General features: G+C 40.1%; 1 protein-coding gene across 2 annotated transcripts in view; it reads right to left on the bottom strand.

The window, feature by feature from the left end:
* Positions 1-20645: 20645 nt before the first annotated feature.
* The window catches only part of bves (blood vessel epicardial substance), a 43686-nt gene continuing 41335 nt past the window's right edge, over positions 20646-22996 (bottom strand). The window contains exon 8 of one of the 2 annotated variants that reach the window (XM_012962694.3): positions 20646-21130. In XM_012962694.3, the coding sequence (XP_012818148.1) occupies positions 21045-21130 (86 nt within the window). In that variant the 3' untranslated portion in view covers positions 20646-21044. The remainder of the gene's footprint in view (positions 21131-22996) is intronic. The other variant, NM_001123416.1, reaches the window with a different exon arrangement.

Below are 22996 nucleotides of genomic sequence, written 5' to 3'. Positions count from 1 at the left end.
TGCCTACATAGGCAACTGCACTTCTATTCTGCAGCACCAGCGCAAGTCTGTGGCCATGTTTTCTAGAGGATAAAATACTTTTTCGTGTTCATACATGGTTAGCACATAGGAGTTTTTGTGAGTACCAGCCCAATTGTGTTTATAATGGTGGTCTGCTCCCCTAAGCTGAACGTTCAGGCAGTAGTACCCAAACACTCAATGTCTATATACTGGTGAGCTTTTACTCAAACTGTACTTGCAGTTTTCTTATACTGTGATTGTCTGTGTAGGTAGTGGGGGCACTGACCATAGCTTCCTCATTGTGAATATGGTCCAGGTCAGATTTCCAAGGCACTTTGCCCAAGGAAGACTTATGCACCACTTGTTGGTATCACCTACTTGGCAATGCAGTAAAAGTTTAACGCTTATCGCATGCGTTTTTGAGTTAAAATTGATGCACAAAAAAACGCGTGATTCGCTAAAGTACTATCGCATGCGTTAAGTCGCATATCGCGTGCGTTAAATAGCGTGCAACGGAATGCGTTAATTTTACCACATTGCATTAATTAGCGCACAGAAATAATACTAACGCATGATTCACAAACACTTAGTCGCGCTTAATATCGCATTAGTCTGTGCGAAAATTAACACTTACTTGGGGTGGGCGGTAATTATAGAAAAGTACAGTTCATGAGCTTTTGGCAACACAATATGGACTTTGCAGTGGGATTTATTCAAGTCTGTGTTGGCCCTAGAGTGATGTAGCCTCCAGTTTGCAGGGAAATGGTCATTTTCAAAAAAAGTAGTTTTACGAACATAATGGTGTGTATGGCTAATATGGCGTGCGCGTGATAAGTAGTGCACGTGTGTTAATTAGCGCGTGCGACAAGTAGCGCGCTGCGTTAATTAGCGCATGTTGCGTAAATACCGCACGAATACATCGCGACTTAAATAACGCAAACAGCATCGCGTCTAAATTAACGCAAGTATCCTTTTAGTGAATCGTGCGTTAAGATGCGAAAAATTAGACGCAATAAAATTTTCAACGCATGCTATAAATAGCGCTCGTTTTAACGCACCTTAGTGAATCAGCCTTATAGGTTAGAATTTTCCTGCTTCCCAAGCTACTGCCCCTTGCTTAGAAAGGGGCAGGATTGTGGGCTCAATAGTAACAGAAGGGGTCTGTGAATGCATACATTAGTATACATTATTCAGAACCCCAAACCTTTTGCATGGACAGCTAAATCTGATCAAGGTGTATATATTCCAAGCTAGTGTGATGAGTTAAAAGTGCCAGCTATCAAGACTTCAAGCTCATTTTTCAGGCTTATTATAACAAAGCGGAGGCTATAAGAGCTGGAAAGCCAGCATTATAAAGCTTCTCAGTTAGCCAATAAAGGTATTATCTTTATATCGATTGTTCCCTTATCTCTCTAGGGCGTACAAGTTTTATCGAGACAATGATACACAAAAGAATGTAAGTCCTCTAGCACACTCTAGAGGTGTATATTAAAATTACAAAAGTACAAATTTATATTTTTTTAGTTTCTCTTCCAGTGAAGACAAAATAATGGAAATACTACATGGAAAATGACAGATGTAAGATGTGATGGGGGAAATATAGAGTGTTATAAAGCTATTAAAACCATTGACAACGTTACTCTGAGGGTAATACAAGGTAACAGCAAAACCATTTTTGACAGAACAGAGATAATGTCCTTTGTTACATAGAATACGTTTTAAGTAAATCATTTTAGAGGTTGATTGTTGTTATGAATGATTTTATGTATTCTTTTGTGAATATGTAGTCATGAATCTATAGATAACCTGCACTGGAAGATGTTTTATTTTGGACAGGTGAGACAGGTGCAGGATGGTCTGTCAATAATTAAAGCGGACCAGTCACCCAGACATAAAAAGCTGTATAATAAAATTCCTTTTCAAATTAAACCTGAAACCCAAATTCATTTTTATATTAACACATCCAAACCCATTATAAAAGCATTTAAAAATCCCAGCTGTCAATCATATATTGCTTGCCCCTGCCTTAGGCATAGAGGTGGGGCAGAGAGTTACTTTCACTTTCAATTCTTCTTAGATGTTGCTGCACTCCTCACATTGCCCCTCCCTCCTCACCATGTAATTGTGTAACCAGTGCATGGACATAGGTATCAGGTCCCCCCATACTGGCACAGAAACAAGATTTTGGCAGGATGCAATGCCTGCTTTGATAACAGTGTCCACAAAATGGCCCCTGCCTACTTGCTGCAATTGAGAATTCCAAGTACAGTTTATTTTGCTTGACAAACACAATAGAAAACAATTTGGAATTATTTCTCAAGGTGACAGGTCCCCTTTAAGCTCGGAGCTGACATATTTACCAGATGTGGGTCTGTGTGACGCCTCACTGATGATTAAACTAGCAACAAAAGCAATGGCACTCAGAGCTGCAAACGGGACAAGCCCTTTAAAAAATCTTTATTACGGAAGTGCAACGTTTCGGGGCAAAGTGACACCTTCATCAAGCATGGGGTCACTTTGCCCTGAAACGTCTCCGGTTCGCTCACTGATGATTAAGCCATGTTTGCTAATTTAATCTTTTTTATTTAACCCATAGGCATTACTGTGCGCAACTGTCACCCAAGTCACTCTTTGTCTTAAAAACCCAGAGGTCCAGAACAACAGCAGAAAGATGGTGACCATTAAGAGACTCCAGCTCTGCCCCACTACCATTTTGGACCAAATAGCAGCCTTCCAACTGTGCTAGCAGCCTTCCACCATATTCTGCCTGTCTGCTGGTATGTTATCTGCTGGTTATGTGGGGCATATAATTGTGTGGAACGCAGGCTTTGAGGTGATATTCAGAAATTTCATACGTTGTAAAAACCACTAAGTTTAGTGTAGCTTTGTAGTTTGTTAGATTGGAGTAGAAATAAATGCATACCCATGCAGAATGAAAATATGTTTGCACATTCATATGCACTTTCTTCTTTGGGATTGCAATACACGTTGGCAACAAGAGCTACTACCACCAGTCGAGTTGAGAAACTCAATTGGTTACTTAAGAGCCAAAATGTCAATGTTTAATTCAGAATATTGGCTCTACTATTGCAGAGAATGCTATTGTGCTCTCTACTCTAGCAATGGGTCCCATTTTTTTGGGCTATTATTGTTTTGGGTGATACTGAAAGTTTGACTCTTTTGCAGGAATGTGGCTTTGCGAGTGGGCTTGTCTTTGTTTAGTGAATATGTCTAATTGTTTAACACTATTATTTATTTGAACAAGCTGATTACTTTGTGTTCTTTTAGTGTAGGCCTTTTTGTATTACACAGGGTTGGCCGAGGATTTATTGTAAAGCACATTGGGTAGGCAAGTGAATGTAGCTGCTGGTATACAGTGGTGTGAAAAACTATTTGCCCCCTTCCTGATTTCTTATTCTTTTGCATGTTTGTCACACAAAATGTTTCTGATCATCAAACACATTTAACTATTAGTCAAAGATAACACAAGTAAACACAAAATGCAGTTTTTAAATGAGGGTTTTTATTATTTAGGGAGAAAAAAAATCCAAACCTACATGGCCCTGTGTGAAAAAGTAATTGCCCCCTGAACCTAATAACTGGTTGGGCCACCCTTAGCAGCAATAACTGCAATCAAGCGTTTGCGATAACTTGCAACAAGTCTTTTACAGCGCTCTGGAGGAATTTTGGCCCACTCATCTTTGCAGAATTGTTGTAATTCAGCTTTATTTGAGGGTTTTTTAGCATGAACCGCCTTTTTAAGGTCATGCCACAACATCTCAATAGGATTCAGGTCAGGACTTTGACTAGGCCACTCCAAAGTCTTCATTTTGTTTTTCTTCAGCCATTCAGAGGTGGATTTGCTGGTGTGTTTTGGGTCATTGTCCTGCTGCAGCACCCAAGATCGCTTCAGCTTGAGTTGACGAACAGATGGCCGGACATTCTCCTTCAGGATTTTTTGGTAGACAGTAGAATTCATGGTTCCATTTATCACAGCAAGCCTTCCAGGTCCTGAAGCAGCAAAACAACCCCAGACCATCACACTACCACCACCATATTTTACTGTTGGTATGATGTTCTTTTTCTGAAATGCTGTGTTACTTTTCTCGTCGGTCCACAAGGTATTTTCCCAAAAGTCTTGGCAATCACTGAGATGTTTTATAGCAAAATTGAGACGAGCCTTAATGTTCTTTTTGCTTAAAAGTGGTTTGCGCCTTGGAAATCTGCCATGCAGGCCGTTTTTGCCCAGTCTCTTTCTTATGGTGGAGTCGTGAACACTGACCTTAATTGAGGCAAGTGAGGCCTGCAGTTCTTTAGATGTTGTCCTGGGGTCTTTTGTGGCCTCTCGGATGAGTTGTCTCTGCGCTCTTGGGGTAATTTTGGTCGGCCGGCCACTCCTGGGAAGGTTCACCACTGTTCCATGTTTTTGCCATTTGTGGATAATGGCTCTCACTGTGGTTCGCTGGAATCCCAAAGCTTTAGAAATGGCTTTATAACCTTTACCAGACTGATAGATCTCAATTACTTTTGTTCTCATTTGTTCCTGAATTTCTTTGGATCTTGGCATGATGTCTAGCTTTTGAGGTGCTTTTGGGCTACTTCTCTGTGTCAGGTAGCTCCTATTTAAGTGATTTCTTGATTGAAACAGGTGTGGCAGTAATCAGGCCTGGGGGTGACTACAGAAATTGAACTCAGGTGTGATAAACCACAGTTAAGTTATTTTTTAACAAGGGGGGCAATCACTTTTTCACACAGGGCCATGTAGATTTGGAGTTTTTTTTCTCCCTTAATAACGTAAACCTTCATTTAAAAACTGCATTTTGTGTTCAATTATGTTATCTTTGACTAATAGTTAATGGTTTTTGATGAGCAGAAACATTTAAGTGTGACAAACATGCAAAAGAATAAGAAATCAGGAAGGGGGCAAATAGTTTTTCACACCACTGTATATACTGCCATTTGTTACTAGATGCTACAAAACTACATTCTTACCTGTAGACTTGTGGGCCCTGGGTTCAGGAAAATCCTCATTTTTTAAAGCGATTCTGATTTGCTAGGTGAATGTGGCTGCTTTTGTGTTTATCATCATCATTTTGTTTGTACAAGCTGAAATGTGATTATGTTGTGTGCATGCGTCTCTTTAAAGCCTGTTTCTGGTAGTTGTTGATAGATGAAAGATTATCTTTTGAGAATGCATTTTTTCACTGTGGATTTGGTTGGGTTCATTGACAGGTTGGTCCTTAGTTACTGGAAAAACCTCATTTTTTAAGATGATATTGTCTTGGTAGATTCATATGGCTTCAGATCTGGACTGGCAACTGGTGGATTCTAGCAAATGCAATTGAGGCTGCTGCCTTTAGGGGGAGTGCGCTGTTGGGGCCTCTGTGTACTCGAAATGCCAGGGCTTAATCTGAGTCCCAGTCTGGACCTGTATTGCTTCCTGTGTAAAGAAGGTACTGGTATTGGTAGATAGCAACTGTTTGGTAAATTTGTGTGAGTGTGTTTCTATGTCCGTTTGTATGTATTTATCCTAAATGATAAAGGGATTGAATGTAATAGGTATTATGTTACTGCCAATGACTTGCCTAGCTGGGAACTGAATTTTTCTGTGATTGTTTGAAATGTACTTTGAAAACCAGCTACTTTGAACAGGATTTCTACCTATAGGTCCAAGGTACCTGTATGGGTTGCCTCCTGTCCGGTTTTGAGCCGGACAGCCCGCTTTTCCGGAAAAGCTGTCCGAGTCAAAACCTCTTCACTGAGATTGATGCTGTGTCATAGCCCCTCCCAGTGACATTACTACCCCACCCCTTTCTGTGCCCCATGATGTCACTGACCCGCCTCTTCCCCGCCGCTGTGAGGTCACCGCACACCCCCTGTCTGACGAAAAAAGCTGGACATAATTTTTACAGAATTTACATAATTCAACCCTGATTTCATGCCAATACATGACATTATACACATCTTTATGATTTGTACAGGGTCACAAGAGTTGTTTAAGTTCATCTTAATTGTAATGTCCACAATGCATTTAACTTTACAATGACAATAGGTATCAACATCAGGCCCAGACTGGCTGTAGATCTGTAGATTCTGGCAAAGGCCACAGGGGGTGCTGTAAGTCACTATTTGTTGGGATTCCCGTTTTCACCACTTTTGGCCCACCTTAAAAACCTAAAAAAGTTAATCTGAAACACTGGCCTATGTTACAAAAATAGTTCTGCACTAATTAAAACAAAGGGACCACTAATAACTGAGAGATTTTACTACATATACCTCAGAGCAGTAAGGGTGGGGGGATAAGCTCCATATCTAAGGTTTTAAAATTAAATTCTTTATATAGCTTCATACAGCTTAGTTAGGGTCAAGTTCAATGTATTTTATTAATACAGAAAAGAAAATCACATTTTTAAAAAATAGATTTGTTTAAAATGTTCTGTAAATGGATAAAAGGTTTCTGTGTAAGAGATCCCACACCTGTGCTCATTTAAATATTTACTTTTCTTCCATCAAATATTTTTGTGTTTGTGCATTCATATATGTCATTGACTGGCATGTACCAGTATGTAGCATGTACCAGTATGTAGCATGTACCAGTCAATGTAGCATGTACCAGTATGTAGCATGTACCAGTCAATGTAGCATGTACCAGTCAATGTAGCATGTACCAGTATGTAGCATGTACCAGTATGTAGCATGTACCAGTCAATGTAGCATGTACCAGTATGTAGCATGTACCAGTCAATGTAGCATGTACCAGTATGTAGCATGTACCAGTATGTAGCATGTACCAGTCAATGTAGCATGTACCAGTATGTAGCATGTACCAGTCAATGTAGCATGTACCAGTCAATGTAGCATGTACCAGTATGTAGCATGTACCAGTCAATGTAGCATGTACCAGTCAATGTAGCATGTACCAGTATGTAGCATGTACCATTATGTAGCATGTACCAGTCAATGTAGCATGTACCAGTATGTAGCATGTACCAGTATGTAGCATGTACCAGTCAATGTAGCATGTACCAGTCAATGTAGCATGTACCAGTCAATGTAGCATGTACCAGTATGTAGCATGTACCAGTCAATGTAGCATGTACCAGTATGTAGCATGTACCAGTCAATGTAGCATGTACCAGTATGTAGCATGTACCAGTCAATGTAGCATGTACCAGTATGTAGCATGTACCAGTCAATGTAGCATGTACCAGTATGTAGCATGTACCAGTATGTAGCATGTACCAGTCAATGTAGCATGTACCAGTATGTAGCATGTACCAGTATGTAGCATGTACCAGTCAATGTAGCATGTACCAGTCAATGTAGCATGTACCAGTCAATGTAGCATGTACCAGTATGTAGCATGTACCAGTATGTAGCATGTACCAGTCAATGTAGCATGTACCAGTCAATGTAGCATGTACCAGTCAATGTAGCATGTACCAGTCAATGTAGCATGTACCAGTCAATGTAGCATGTACCAGTCAATGTAGCATGTACCAGTCAATGTAGCATGTACCAGTATGTAGCATGTACCAGTCAATGTAGCATGTACCAGTCAATGTAGCATGTACCAGTATGTAGCATGTACCAGTATGTAGCATGTACCAGTCAATGTAGCATGTACCAGTCAATGTAGCATGTACCAGTCAATGTAGCATGTACCAGTATGTAGCATGTACCAGTATGTAGCATGTACCAGTCAATGTAGCATGTACCAGTATGTAGCATGTACCAGTCAATGTAGCATGTACCAGTATGTAGCATGTACCGGTATGTAGCATGTACCAGTCAATGTAGCATGTACCAGTCAATGTAGCATGTACCAGTATGTAGCATGTACCGGTATGTAGCATGTACCAGTCAATGTAGCATGTACCAGTCAATGTAGCATGTACCAGTCAATGTAGCATGTACCGGTATGTAGCATGTACCGGTATGTAGCATGTACCAGTATGTAGCATGTACCAGTATGTAGCATGTACCAGTCAATGTAGCATGTACCAGTATGTAGCATGTACCAGTCAATGTAGCATGTACCAGTATGTAGCATGTACCAGTCAATGTAGCATGTACCAGTATGTAGCATGTACCAGTATGTAGCATGTACCAGTCAATGTAGCATGTACCAGTATGTAGCATGTACCAGTATGTAGCATGTACCAGTCAATGTAGCATGTACCAGTCAATGTAGCATGTACCAGTCAATGTAGCATGTACCAGTATGTAGCATGTACCAGTATGTAGCATGTACCAGTCAATGTAGCATGTACCAGTCAATGTAGCATGTACCAGTATGTAGCATGTACCAGTCAATGTAGCATGTACCAGTATGTAGCATGTACCAGTATGTAGCATGTACCAGTCAATGTAGCATGTACCAGTATGTAGCATGTACCAGTCAATGTAGCATGTACCAGTCAATGTAGCATGTACCAGTATGTAGCATGTACCAGTCAATGTAGCATGTACCAGTCAATGTAGCATGTACCAGTATGTAGCATGTACCAGTATGTAGCATGTACCAGTCAATGTAGCATGTACCAGTATGTAGCATGTACCAGTATGTAGCATGTACCAGTCAATGTAGCATGTACCAGTCAATGTAGCATGTACCAGTCAATGTAGCATGTACCAGTATGTAGCATGTACCAGTCAATGTAGCATGTACCAGTATGTAGCATGTACCAGTCAATGTAGCATGTACCAGTATGTAGCATGTACCAGTCAATGTAGCATGTACCAGTATGTAGCATGTACCAGTCAATGTAGCATGTACCAGTATGTAGCATGTACCAGTATGTAGCATGTACCAGTCAATGTAGCATGTACCAGTATGTAGCATGTACCAGTATGTAGCATGTACCAGTCAATGTAGCATGTACCAGTCAATGTAGCATGTACCAGTCAATGTAGCATGTACCAGTCAATGTAGCATGTACCAGTCAATGTAGCATGTACCAGTCAATGTAGCATGTACCAGTCAATGTAGCATGTACCAGTATGTAGCATGTACCAGTATGTAGCATGTACCAGTCAATGTAGCATGTACCAGTATGTAGCATGTACCAGTCAATGTAGCATGTACCAGTATGTAGCATGTACCGGTATGTAGCATGTACCAGTCAATGTAGCATGTACCAGTCAATGTAGCATGTACCAGTATGTAGCATGTACCGGTATGTAGCATGTACCAGTCAATGTAGCATGTACCAGTCAATGTAGCATGTACCAGTATGTAGCATGTACCAGTCAATGTAGCATGTACCAGTATGTAGCATGTACCAGTCAATGTAGCATGTACCAGTATGTAGCATGTACCAGTCAATGTAGCATGTACCAGTATGTAGCATGTACCAGTCAATGTAGCATGTACCAGTATGTAGCATGTACCAGTATGTAGCATGTACCAGTCAATGTAGCATGTACCAGTATGTAGCATGTACCAGTATGTAGCATGTACCAGTCAATGTAGCATGTACCAGTCAATGTAGCATGTACCAGTCAATGTAGCATGTACCAGTCAATGTAGCATGTACCAGTCAATGTAGCATGTACCAGTATGTAGCATGTACCAGTATGTAGCATGTACCAGTCAATGTAGCATGTACCAGTATGTAGCATGTACCAGTCAATGTAGCATGTACCAGTATGTAGCATGTACCGGTATGTAGCATGTACCAGTCAATGTAGCATGTACCAGTCAATGTAGCATGTACCAGTATGTAGCATGTACCGGTATGTAGCATGTACCAGTCAATGTAGCATGTACCAGTCAATGTAGCATGTACCAGTCAATGTAGCATGTACCGGTATGTAGCATGTACCGGTATGTAGCATGTACCAGTATGTAGCATGTACCAGTATGTAGCATGTACCAGTCAATGTAGCATGTACCAGTATGTAGCATGTACCAGTCAATGTAGCATGTACCAGTATGTAGCATGTACCAGTCAATGTAGCATGTACCAGTATGTAGCATGTACCAGTATGTAGCATGTACCAGTCAATGTAGCATGTACCAGTATGTAGCATGTACCAGTATGTAGCATGTACCAGTCAATGTAGCATGTACCAGTCAATGTAGCATGTACCAGTCAATGTAGCATGTACCAGTATGTAGCATGTACCAGTATGTAGCATGTACCAGTCAATGTAGCATGTACCAGTCAATGTAGCATGTACCAGTCAATGTAGCATGTACCAGTATGTAGCATGTACCAGTATGTAGCATGTACCAGTCAATGTAGCATGTACCAGTCAATGTAGCATGTACCAGTATGTAGCATGTACCAGTCAATGTAGCATGTACCAGTATGTAGCATGCTACCGGTATGTAGCATGTACCAGTCAATGTAGCATGTACCAGTCAATGTAGCATGTACCAGTCAATGTAGCATGTACCGGTATGTAGCATGTACCAGTCAATGTAGCATGTACCAGTCAATGTAGCATGTACCAGTCAATGTAGCATGTACCGGTATGTAGCATGTACCGGTATGTAGCATGTACCAGTATGTAGCATGTACCAGTATGTAGCATGTACCAGTATGTAGCATGTACCAGTATGTAGCATGTACCAGTCAATGTAGCATGTACCAGTATGTAGCATGTACCAGTATGTAGCATGTACCAGTCAATGTAGCATGTACCAGTATGTAGCATGTACCAGTCAATGTAGCATGTACCAGTCAATGTAGCATGTACCAGTATGTAGCATGTACCAGTCAATGTAGCATGTACCAGTCAATGTAGCATGTACCAGTATGTAGCATGTACCAGTATGTAGCATGTACCAGTCAATGTAGCATGTACCAGTATGTAGCATGTACCAGTATGTAGCATGTACCAGTCAATGTAGCATGTACCAGTCAATGTAGCATGTACCAGTCAATGTAGCATGTACCAGTATGTAGCATGTACCAGTCAATGTAGCATGTACCAGTATGTAGCATGTACCAGTCAATGTAGCATGTACCAGTATGTAGCATGTACCAGTCAATGTAGCATGTACCAGTATGTAGCATGTACCAGTCAATGTAGCATGTACCAGTATGTAGCATGTACCAGTATGTAGCATGTACCAGTCAATGTAGCATGTACCAGTATGTAGCATGTACCAGTATGTAGCATGTACCAGTCAATGTAGCATGTACCAGTCAATGTAGCATGTACCAGTCAATGTAGCATGTACCAGTATGTAGCATGTACCAGTATGTAGCATGTACCAGTCAATGTAGCATGTACCAGTCAATGTAGCATGTACCAGTCAATGTAGCATGTACCAGTCAATGTAGCATGTACCAGTCAATGTAGCATGTACCAGTATGTAGCATGTACCAGTATGTAGCATGTACCAGTCAATGTAGCATGTACCAGTATGTAGCATGTACCAGTCAATGTAGCATGTACCAGTATGTAGCATGTACCGGTATGTAGCATGTACCAGTCAATGTAGCATGTACCAGTCAATGTAGCATGTACCAGTATGTAGCATGTACCGGTATGTAGCATGTACCAGTCAATGTAGCATGTACCAGTCAATGTAGCATGTACCAGTCAATGTAGCATGTACCGGTATGTAGCATGTACCGGTATGTAGCATGTACCAGTATGTAGCATGTACCAGTATGTAGCATGTACCAGTCAATGTAGCATGTACCAGTATGTAGCATGTACCAGTCAATGTAGCATGTACCAGTATGTAGCATGTACCAGTCAATGTAGCATGTACCAGTATGTAGCATGTACCAGTATGTAGCATGTACCAGTCAATGTAGCATGTACCAGTATGTAGCATGTACCAGTATGTAGCATGTACCAGTCAATGTAGCATGTACCAGTCAATGTAGCATGTACCAGTCAATGTAGCATGTACCAGTATGTAGCATGTACCAGTATGTAGCATGTACCAGTCAATGTAGCATGTACCAGTCAATGTAGCATGTACCAGTCAATGTAGCATGTACCAGTCAATGTAGCATGTACCAGTATGTAGCATGTACCAGTATGTAGCATGTACCAGTATGTAGCATGTACCAGTCAATGTAGCATGTACCAGTATGTAGCATGTACCGGTATGTAGCATGTACCAGTCAATGTAGCATGTACCAGTCAATGTAGCATGTACCAGTCAATGTAGCATGTACCGGTATGTAGCATGTACCAGTCAATGTAGCATGTACCAGTCAATGTAGCATGTACCAGTCAATGTAGCATGTACCGGTATGTAGCATGTACCGGTATGTAGCATGTACCAGTATGTAGCATGTACCAGTATGTAGCATGTACCAGTATGTAGCATGTACCAGTCAATGTAGCATGTACCAGTATGTAGCATGTACCAGTCAATGTAGCATGTACCAGTATGTAGCATGTACCAGTATGTAGCATGTACCAGTATGTAGCATGTACCAGTCAATGTAGCATGTATCAGTCAATGTAGCAGAACTCCAGTTCTGATTTTGCTTTCTGTGGCATTTTTAAGGTTAACTACTCCCCGGGTCCATGTTAATTGAAACATATATGCAATCCTACCAAATCTATTTACTGGGCCAAAGCAGCACATAAACACCCAGAAATGCACAGAGGCCTGCAGACATGAGGAAGCTAAAATCCCATTTATAGTGTATTTATCATGTAGATACAGCAGTAGCCACTAGAGGGCAGTCCTTCTTTAGAAAACATTTCATTGCTAATGTTATTATAAGTATAAGCCATGGGTACTTAAAAGGACAGTTGACATTCAATTTAACTTTCATAATGATGTATACAGTAATATTTTGACACTGTTTGCAGATAACATTTATTTTTAATTTTTCTGGGATTTTTGATCTGTATCTTTTCAGCCTTGGATTTAAAATGATGGTTGTTGTGTTCTGTGACCCTGGTGAATAGAAAACAGATTATTCTTGGTGCTAGATTTTCATTGGTATTAATAATTTTACTATATTCAAACCCTCTCACATTCATCTTGCAGTCTGCTATTCAATCCAATGGCTGGTTCCCCAATTTATTTTAGAATCACTCCTCTCCTTGAACTCTATATTGTACCAGTCTAGCCATAGAAACACTTATTGAAAGTGGATTTATAGGTTATGTGGGACAATAGCAGCCAGATAATAATTTCAATTCAAAACTTTATTTAAATGGAGAACTCCACACAAACACAACTTAAAGGAACAGTAACACCAAAAAATAAAAGAGCTTTAAAGTAATAAAAATATAATGCACTGTTAAAACTGGTGTGTTTGCTACAGTAACACTACTATAGTTCATATAATAAGCTGCTGTGTAGCCCCGGGGGCAGCCATTCAAGCTGGAAAAAAGGAGAAAAGGCACAGGTTACATAGCAGATAACAGATAAGTTCTGTAGAATACAATAGTGTTTTATCTGTTATCTGCTATGTGCCTGTGCCTTTTCTCCTTCGAATGGCTGCCCCCATACTACACAGCAGCTTATTTATATAAATTATAGTAGACTTTCTGAAGTAAACACACAACTTTTACCAGTGCAGGGCAGCAGCACATTATATTTTAGTTACTTTTATACACTTTCATTTTTTGGTGTTACTGTTCCTTTAAGCTTTTTTGAAATCAAAACATAATTTTAAGCAAGTTTGCTATATATATCAGTTAAAAAACATGCAGCCTTTTCATCATTTTTAATGTAATGTGATGGTTTGAAAGAGTTACCTAAGCCTGGCCCCTGGTCAGTGATACTGACACTAAAAAACTACTCCTTAAAATATGAATGTACATAAAAAGTTCCCTATAGGTCATGTTGATAGTTTTTTGCTGATAGGGCTGCTTTTGTAAGTAATTGTTACTTGAAGTTCCTAAACCTGACTGTTTTGCCAACCTGACTGTCCCTTCTCAGCCTGTCAGTTATAGCTTCTAATGCTAACGGCCTAATGCTGCACAAATATGGCAGCCCCCTCATACAGAAACATGGGGGATCAGATAGGGAATGTAAAAGCATTGGTATTTATTCATAATTTTTGAAGAAATAGATTACAGTGATAGGTATATGAGGAGTTTCTGTGTTGTGTGGGGCTCTTTAACAAATTTTTGTAGATTTGCCAACACACACTGTTCCACAAACTTTTTTAAGCACATACACGCAAAATATTTACATACATATGCACTTTTTCATATCATGTTTTTTGTCGATTGTAACTAGTGAGTGCTAATCATTTTTACTTATTTCTATCCTCTACTGCTTATTTGCTCATTAGTTTACCTCCTGCCCCCTTCATCACACTGTCCAGATTTGTGTCCTCTTCAGAAATTCCACCTCTTTTCTGTAAAGTTGTGAAGACACACTGAAATAACTGCTTAGCTAAAGCTGGCCATACACCTTACAATTACGATCTTTCCTGTGACCATTGGGCACAGGAAAGATTGTTCCCAACCTCCACTGACGTTCAGGGCTGAAACATCAGATATGGAGGTAGAAACAATAGGGATTATACACCTATCTGACGAATCAGCCCTAAATGCATGCGTTTGCTCGAACGTCTTCAATGGCCCCAGATCAAGATCTTTTGTCCCACCCAATCGACAAGATGACCGATATCCAAAGCTTTTGGGATATTGGTCACCTCATCGATCCACCATACATGCACCAAATATCGTACAATAGTACCTGTGCGGTAATTAGAGAAAAGAACAGTTCATGAGCTTTTGGCAACACAATATGGACTTTGCAGTGTTATTTATTCAGTCTGTGTTGGCCCTAGAGTGATGCAGCCTCCAGTTTGCAGGGAAATGGTCATTTTCTTAGAAGTAGTTTTACGAAAGTAATGGCGTTCATGGCTAATATGGCGTGCGACTATTTGGTGGTGACTATTTGTGCGCAATGCGTTGATTAGCGCGCGTTCCGTCAAATACCGCATGAAAATAGTCTTTGCGACTTAACACAAACAGCATCGCGTCTAAATGAACGCAAGTATACTTTTTAGTGAATCGTGCATTAAGACGCGAAAAATTAGACACAATAAAAATTTTAACGCATGCTATAAATAGCGCTCGAAATATCGACCTTTAGTGAATCAACCCTAATGTGTGTAAGTTCAAAAAATATATGACTTGCGGGGACCAATTTACGCTTAAAGGCCCTTACCATTTGCAAAACAGTGCTGTATTTTGGTCCCGTGTCAACCTATGCAGCAGACCTAAGTGCGCACACAGCTTGCGGAAGTGACGTCACACTTACGATGTGCTACAATGAGACTGATAGCTCTCACCCTCCAGCTTCACTGCCACATTTACAAATTGTAAGCTCTATTGGGCAGGGCCCTCTTCACCTCTTGTATTGGTTGCTCTGTATGTAATTATGTCCATTGTATAAAACCACTTATTGTACAGCACTGTGGAATATATCAGCACTTTATAAATACATGTTAATAATAATAATGATAAACAGCAATCAACTGGGGAGATTTTTTATTTTTCATACAAAAAATATAATCTATTATACAGGCTTCCAAGGGCTGCGCCTCTAAAGTTGCTGTCCTACCCATGGGCCCTCAGGTGATTTTCTTGCTGTATCCTAGTACCTTTACATGCATGAGGTACATATTGGGTCTTTATATCACACATAATTAAGTTATCACTTGCATAGTGTCAGGGGTGGACCAAGCCGACCAGGCCCCCTAGGCAACCTGGTTGGCCACCTCGCCCCTGATTCTTACCCCCCCTCGCGTGTGCTTTGGGTGCGATGCGATGGGTCATTGCCCCCACCGCTAATGACAAGCGACTGGGGCAATGACAAAGGAGCGTGGGCTAGGGGTAGGCAGGAGAGACTACTGCCTTGTGCCCCCCAATCGTTCGCCCTAGGCAGCTGCCTCTTCTGTCTACCCCTAGTTCCAGCCCTGCATATTGTGCACCAAACTATTCATTTATGGTGCTTTATCTAAGTAGCCAAGGACTTGGGAGATACAATGTTGTAATGTGGAAGCCTTGAGTTGATTTTAATAAATAAAAAAAAAACAAACACTTGAATAGCAAATTTACAGTTAGGTAAATTGAAGTAGAAAGACAAATGTACCAATTTCAAATTCACAAGAATGTAACAGAATAACTGGTTTTGGTTTTTGGTTAAGCTTATCCTAAAAGGCTTTTCAGGTCAGTGTTGTAACTAGTGTGTGCTAGCCCCCCCGCAGAGAATTCTTTGGAGCAGCCTGGCACACAGAAATCTCAACCAGGTAGGCCCAGATTTGTGGTGAGGCCACAATGGCCCAGGCCTAGGGCAGCACAATTTTTCGCAGCAACAAAATTTGGTCCCATATGGAGCAATGGGGACCTCTCGGGGGAGGGGGGGATTGGTGGCACTCGGATTAGAAATCTGGCGCTGCAACCAGGCTCCCGTTCGGTCTCTGTCTACCACCCACTGCCGACTTTTGCCTGTGTCTTCTGTCCCCACTCACAAGAAGAGCCGCTGTTTCATGTGTAGTTCATTAAAAATTCTGGCATCTTTTACCTATAGAAGTCAGGAATTTCCATGAAACTATACATATTTGGTATTGGTGTGTATGTGAGATATGGGGCATTCCAAATCAGTGATAATGTAATGCATATAATTACGCATTTCTGATATTTCTTTATACTATTAATATTTTTTATTGTTTCAGCTAATGCTGAAATGGTTAACACACAGGGTTACACCCAAAATAACACCCGAAAAAGAAAGTCGGTTTAAATTTTATATTACTTCATCATTGTGTATAACCCCTTAGTCTGGAAATAGCTCAGTCTCATGCCCAACCCTGATGCAATGTGAAACCTTAGGCACAGATAGAACAAACCATCTCGCTTCTGGCAACCACCAGCTGCCACCTTACTTCTTGCAGGGCAGGCCTAAAAGAGAGTGTTAATGCATAGGGGAGAGTGTTTCATGTTATCAATAAAGCTAAGCAACATGATATGAAATATCAGATAGAGAAATATTTCAGGAGGCAGCATAAAAAGGGCCCCCTTTATATTTTGAAATGTTATAGTAAATTAAAGACATTGCTTATCAAGTGTAGAATTCAAATTACATTTGAAAAATCTAATTATGCAGTAGCAAACAAGCTATCAAGTGCTTATTATCTACATTATTTTCTCTCTAGGCTGCTGCTATTTATGTGTGTTTTGAGAAATTGCTCTGTGTCTTTCTAGTGTGAGGGAAACTCAGTGCTGTTTCTGATGTTATTGTACAAGGTGAATTTGTGCTTATAATTTCCCCGCAGTATAACACCAGGGAATATTCCTGGCCCAGGCTGCACATTTTCATAACTCTGATTTTACCATTGAGTTGTTCTTTTCATTTTGCTGCACGGCATCCCGGATATCTCCCTGATGAGCCGGAGCACAGGTTACGTAGGCTTTGTACTCTCCGGCTGGTTAGGGAGCACTCATTTACACTTCTTTTCTGCGCACAGTGAAGTCAGCTGTTGTGTGGCTATGTTTGCCTTCTATAAATAGTCACCGAAAGCAATTCCACTGGGCCAGCAGCCAAGTTGTGAGTCGTTTCCAGTTCTACTGGGGAAGGAAATATTCCAAACATTCAAGTCATTCTGTGCAGTGAAGGAGATACATTTCTAGGGTATTTCTAATGTAATTCAGAAGGCTGTTTACTATATTGGCTGAGCACAGGCTACTGCCCCTGTCATCTCCATTCCACTTTCCATCATAAAGCATGGTACAAAGTAAGCAAATCTCAAATCCTTTAACTGGACTAATTCACTCTACTGTATTTCCAGGGAATGGCTAAGGTCATTATCTTGCTTTATTGCATTCCAGTTGATATGTGAAGGACAGTATAGTTATGTTTTCAAATGATTGACAACTTTTGGTACAAAATTGTGGAAACTTTTAATGTTAAATGTCTGACCCTCTCTCTATTGTGTTCTTATAACAAGTCCACAGGGTGACAGGTAGTAATTTACTAATCATAACAGCAATTTTCCTCAGTTCAATAACCCACAGCAACCAGTCAAATATTGGATCCATTATTAGACTTGCCCTAGACGTATTGTTTGTACTGGGAATACTGTACTGTATGCGGTAGGATGCAAAGTCGCACCTATGTTCTTTAATTTACTATAAAATAAATGAGATTATTATATCTCAACTTGTTTTTCAAGTAGCGGTTTTCCTCTCCCTTAAGCTCTCTTTTCTACTGAGGTTACTGCTTTCATTCCCCATTGGCCCATCTCTCATCACCATTCTTTGTTTCATCCACTAATTGAGACAGGAAAATATCAACATTTAGGGGCCAATTCAATAAAGGTCGATAAAATGAGCTTTATTTATAGCATGCGTTAAAAATGTTATCGCTTCTTATTTTTTGTGACTTAACACTCAATTCACTAAAAGGACAGGCATCATAATTTTTGCGATTTTGTTCTGAAAATGACCTTTTCCCTTAAAACTGGAGGCTGCATCACTCTAGGGCCAACACAGACTTGAATAAATCACACTGCAAAGTCCATATTGTGTTGCCAAAAGTTCATGAACTTTATTTTTCTATAATTACCACCTGCCCCAAGTAGGTGTTAATATTCGCACAGACTAATGCGATATATAGCGTGTTTAACGCTTCATATGTGTTTGTGAATCATGCGTTAGTATTATTTCTATGCGTGAATTACCGCATTGCGATAGTGTGTTTTTTTTCACATGCGGGACTTAATTATTGCATGCTTTTTATGGCAAAAAAGCATGCGATAAGCGTTATTGACCTTTAGTGAATTTTGGTAGTATGTACCAATGGGTAACCCTAAATTGCCATTTCAAGTACTTAGGACCACCCCCTGGGATTCATAGGATTCACAGTGCCAGTTAATGGACACAGTTCTGCCTTTTACTCCCACAATTCTTCCTGTTACAGTTAATACAAGTTTGGCAAGATTCTTTAATAGGCTACTTAATATATCTGGGGTTATAATTTTCCTTTAAAGTACTATTATAGGACAGCAATAAAGAGTGAGAAATTAGGTAGTTTATGTAATGTCTTGTAGCCATTAGCAGTTGGTGCTCCTTTATCTGCTGAGAGCATTGCTGCTTGCCAGATTGCTGGTCACAGACCTGCACACATTTAACCAATGAAAAACTGGCTTTATAGCAACAAGTCTGATCCACTTAAACTTAGGGAATTCTGAATTTGATCCTCTTGTATTTTACCCAGGTGCAAATTGACTGGGCCAATTTGCACCCAGGCAGTTACCAATCGCAACCAATCAGATTATTGCTTTCAGTGTTCAACCTGCAGCTGATTGGAAAAGTCTAACCACTGATTGGCTGCTATGGGTTACTGCCCAGGTGCATATTTGCCCAGTCTATATAAATGAGCCCCACTGTGTCTTTTATCCCATATTGAGGTACCCACGCCATTTAAGCTCATGGTCTTGCACCCAGAAACTGAAAATATTTGCATGAGTAGCTATAATTCATGATCTATTAAATCATTTCTGAGCTGTTTTACTTTCACCTGAACATCATTCATTTAATATCACAGAAAAACATCATAAACAAATCATTTTACAGATCGGTAACTACTTCTGTCAGTTCAGAATTGTGTTCTTTTCCTATGGTTAGGGGCTCACAGAAAATATAAGTTGTCCAAATGGAAACAATATAATAAATGTGGTAGATATACTAAAAGTATTGCTACTCTGCATTATGCACTTTTAATACAAAAATAAACATGGTATCAATTTGCTAAAATCATAGCCCATCTGTGGTATGGATCCTTCTCTGCTGTTAATGTTAAAGACAGGGGTCGGGAACCTTTTTGGCTGAGAGAGCCATAAACAACATATATTTTAAAATGTAATTCTGTGAGAGCCATACAATATGTTTGGCTGCGGATGCTGTGGGGCAAGGTAGGGTGGGTGCCAAGGATGCCAGATGCGATGTGGAGGAGGGCGTGGCCTGCGCTCAGCAAATAGAAGACATGTTCTAAGGCTTAGAACACGTCTTCTATTCGCCGAGCGCAGGCCATGCCCCCGTTTTTTTTTTTAATGAAAGATTTGGCAGCGAGCCAGATGCAGCCATCAAAAGAGCCACATCTGGCTCGTGAGCCATAGGTTCCCTACCCCTGTTAAAGAGAGCAGGGAGAATGGCAGGGTGGCAAGTTCTGTGGCAGTGAGGCTGCCTGAGGTGCACCCAGATCCCTTTGGGTCTGGGTGGGCATTTCTGAAACTTATAGTCCCTCTACTTTCTAGAGCAGTGTTCCCTAACCAGTAGCTCGTGAGCAACATTTTGCTCACAATTTCTGGCTTAAAGTCAAGTTTTGGTTGCATACTAGGTGTACTGGCAAACAGAGCCTTATGTACAGTAGGCTGACAGTCCACATATGGGCTACCAAATAGCCAATTACAGCACATTTTTGGTACCCCCAGGTGCTTTTTTATGCTTGTGTTGCTCTTCAACTCTTTTTATCTTTGATAGTGGCTTCTGGGTAAGAAAGGTTGGGGACCCCTCTTCTAGTGAATTGGTGCACCGCCCATCACTATTCAGCCTTCCTCTAATTTCCACTGCTATTTCATTGCCAGGCTCAGTGATTTACATGATTATAACTGTTCTAAGAACAAAGACAAGTAATACTTTAGGAAACATCAGACACCCCAAATGAAATAAGTTACAAAACACCAAGCCCCATGAATCAACTACCATAGTTTATATAAATAAATACAAAATAAAAACACTGCATTCATTATTACATGTGAAACTTTTTGGCTCCATCTAAATTACTGTCCCAAAATATCTATATGTGCTTTAAGGACAATATGATGGTCATTTAAGGCTTGTGATATATTTCAAAAGGTATCCCTGTGAAGAAAAACAAAAGGTGTAAAATAAATGAGGCTTTGGTGTACTATTTCTATTGTGCATACCAAAACAATATTGTATACTGCCTGGGAACACATTTTTTTAAGCATTTTTAAAATAAAAAGAAACTAAGGAGCTATTGTAGTGCTTTCTGAAATCAGCCATTGTTCTGTTGGATATAACCGTTTTGTGGACTCTGTGATTATAAAAATGTAGATTTCTGGTTAATATGCTGGCTTGAAGACCTCATCCTCTGCATCTTCCTCAATAGGTTTCATCTTTGCCGACGCTCTCATTGAGGGAGAATAACCTGCCAAAGTGAAAACAAATAGTATATTAGGACTAACATTGGCTCATTTACTGAGGCAGATTTGGCTGAAAAGTGCTCTTACATGGTGGCTTAGAGAATCACAATTTTAAAGGGATGAAAAGCCAAAAATTAAAAGCCATTACCAGGTTCTTTGAAGCCAATGCACTAATTTGAACTAATTAGCACTGCTCTGAGTTCTGGATGGGGTTGTTTATGCGTTTTTCTTACTAAGGCAACCCCACTTACTGCTTTCTTGTAGTTCAGAACTACTTTCCACTGCAAGATCACTTTTGTTTTTTTTAAATAAAAACCTATATAGATTTTTCTTTTAAAGTATACTTAATATATACATGTGTATTACCTGAAAATGGCCTTTTATTTTTTGACTTTAGAACCCTTTTATGCATTTATAATAAATGCCCTGTGCACTCATTTATCAGGGACCACCATCTGCCATATACGCACAGGCCAGTTATCTTAATCAGCATTAGAATGTACATATTAGAATAAATCACTATGTTGGCTTCAGCAAATGAACTCAGGTTGTTGTTGGGAAGCCTACTGTAGGTTACCAGATCATATGAAAAGAAGGTCACACCTCTAGATATCCCAGCTAGATTGGCTGCACATGTGGCTGCTACAATACCAGCACATCAATGTCCCTGGTTTTCAACTGATCTGGCGACCATAACCTACTGGCAATGGGAAGGCAGGCACTCAATAAGCAACTCCACACCAAAAGATCAATGTTGTAATTTATTAATAAAGTTCAACTAATCTTATGAACCTGATTTAGAGCTGCTCACTGAATACCCTTCCCATTTTCTGGTTTGATCCACTCCCTTATTTGAAGGTTTACAGCAGGCACCTGGGCCCTGATTCTACAGTGACAAGTTACACTCGTGATATTCTCCTGTATTTTAACTACAGTTTAACCTACAGCCCACTGCTACTGCTGTGTCTGTGGATCATCCACCCAGAGGGTTGCTAAGGCTTCATTCTTTAGAGTCAGTCTATTATTGTAATTTTCAAAGGGCATTATCCAGACAGCTTTCCCAGCGGCAATCCTTATACCAGATACACACCTATCATTTGAATACTGTTTTGCTTAAATCAAATACAAGCCTGTCAAATCTCATATTCATAGGTGCACTGGTGATGCTTTGTGTCAAAAATAGCAAGCACTCACTCCCAACTGGAGAATTATTTAGACATCACAACACATTACTATTCCACTCTGACTTAACATGAAAAAAAAAAAAAAAGCTTAAGCACAAAATGTGGGTTTCATTCTATTTTCACACCATTCAACTATTTCCAAAATATAATCCATCATGAAAAACATCTTGAGAAACAAGATACCCACATTAGTTATTATTCCTTTCTTCTTTGTGATCAGCTCAGCTACCATCTATCTCCTCACATAACCCTTTTCCAAAAGGTAATTTCATGCTAGGCATTTATAGGCATTTAATTCCATGCAATGCATCCACAAAACACTTCAGACATAGCTTAAAGGAGAACTAAAGCATAACTAAAGAAGAAGGCTAGAAATGTTGTACATTATGTTTTGGGTCTCTGTACCAGCCATAGGCAACCACAACCCTTTAGCAGGGAAGATCTGTGCCTCCAAAATGCCCCAGTAGCTCCCCATCTTCTTTTCTGCATGTTCTGTGCTGCTGTCAGTTACCTGAGCTTAGGGGCCGACTCACAATATATTGTGTATATATAGAATATAACTGTCACGGTATAAGGCCGATTAGTATTTAATACAGATAATTACTACATGGCAGCTCAGAAACCAGTGCAATTAGTGTGAGAATTTAATAATCAGCCCTGTAACATCAGCTTACATTACAGACAAAC

Source organism: Xenopus tropicalis, chromosome 5 (genome assembly GCF_000004195.4).
Source record: "Xenopus tropicalis strain Nigerian chromosome 5, UCB_Xtro_10.0, whole genome shotgun sequence".
In the NCBI taxonomy this organism is placed as follows: domain Eukaryota; kingdom Metazoa; phylum Chordata; class Amphibia; order Anura; family Pipidae; genus Xenopus; species Xenopus tropicalis.
The sequence above is the reverse complement of the archived record's forward strand: the minus strand, read 5'-3'. Positions and strand labels throughout refer to the sequence as shown.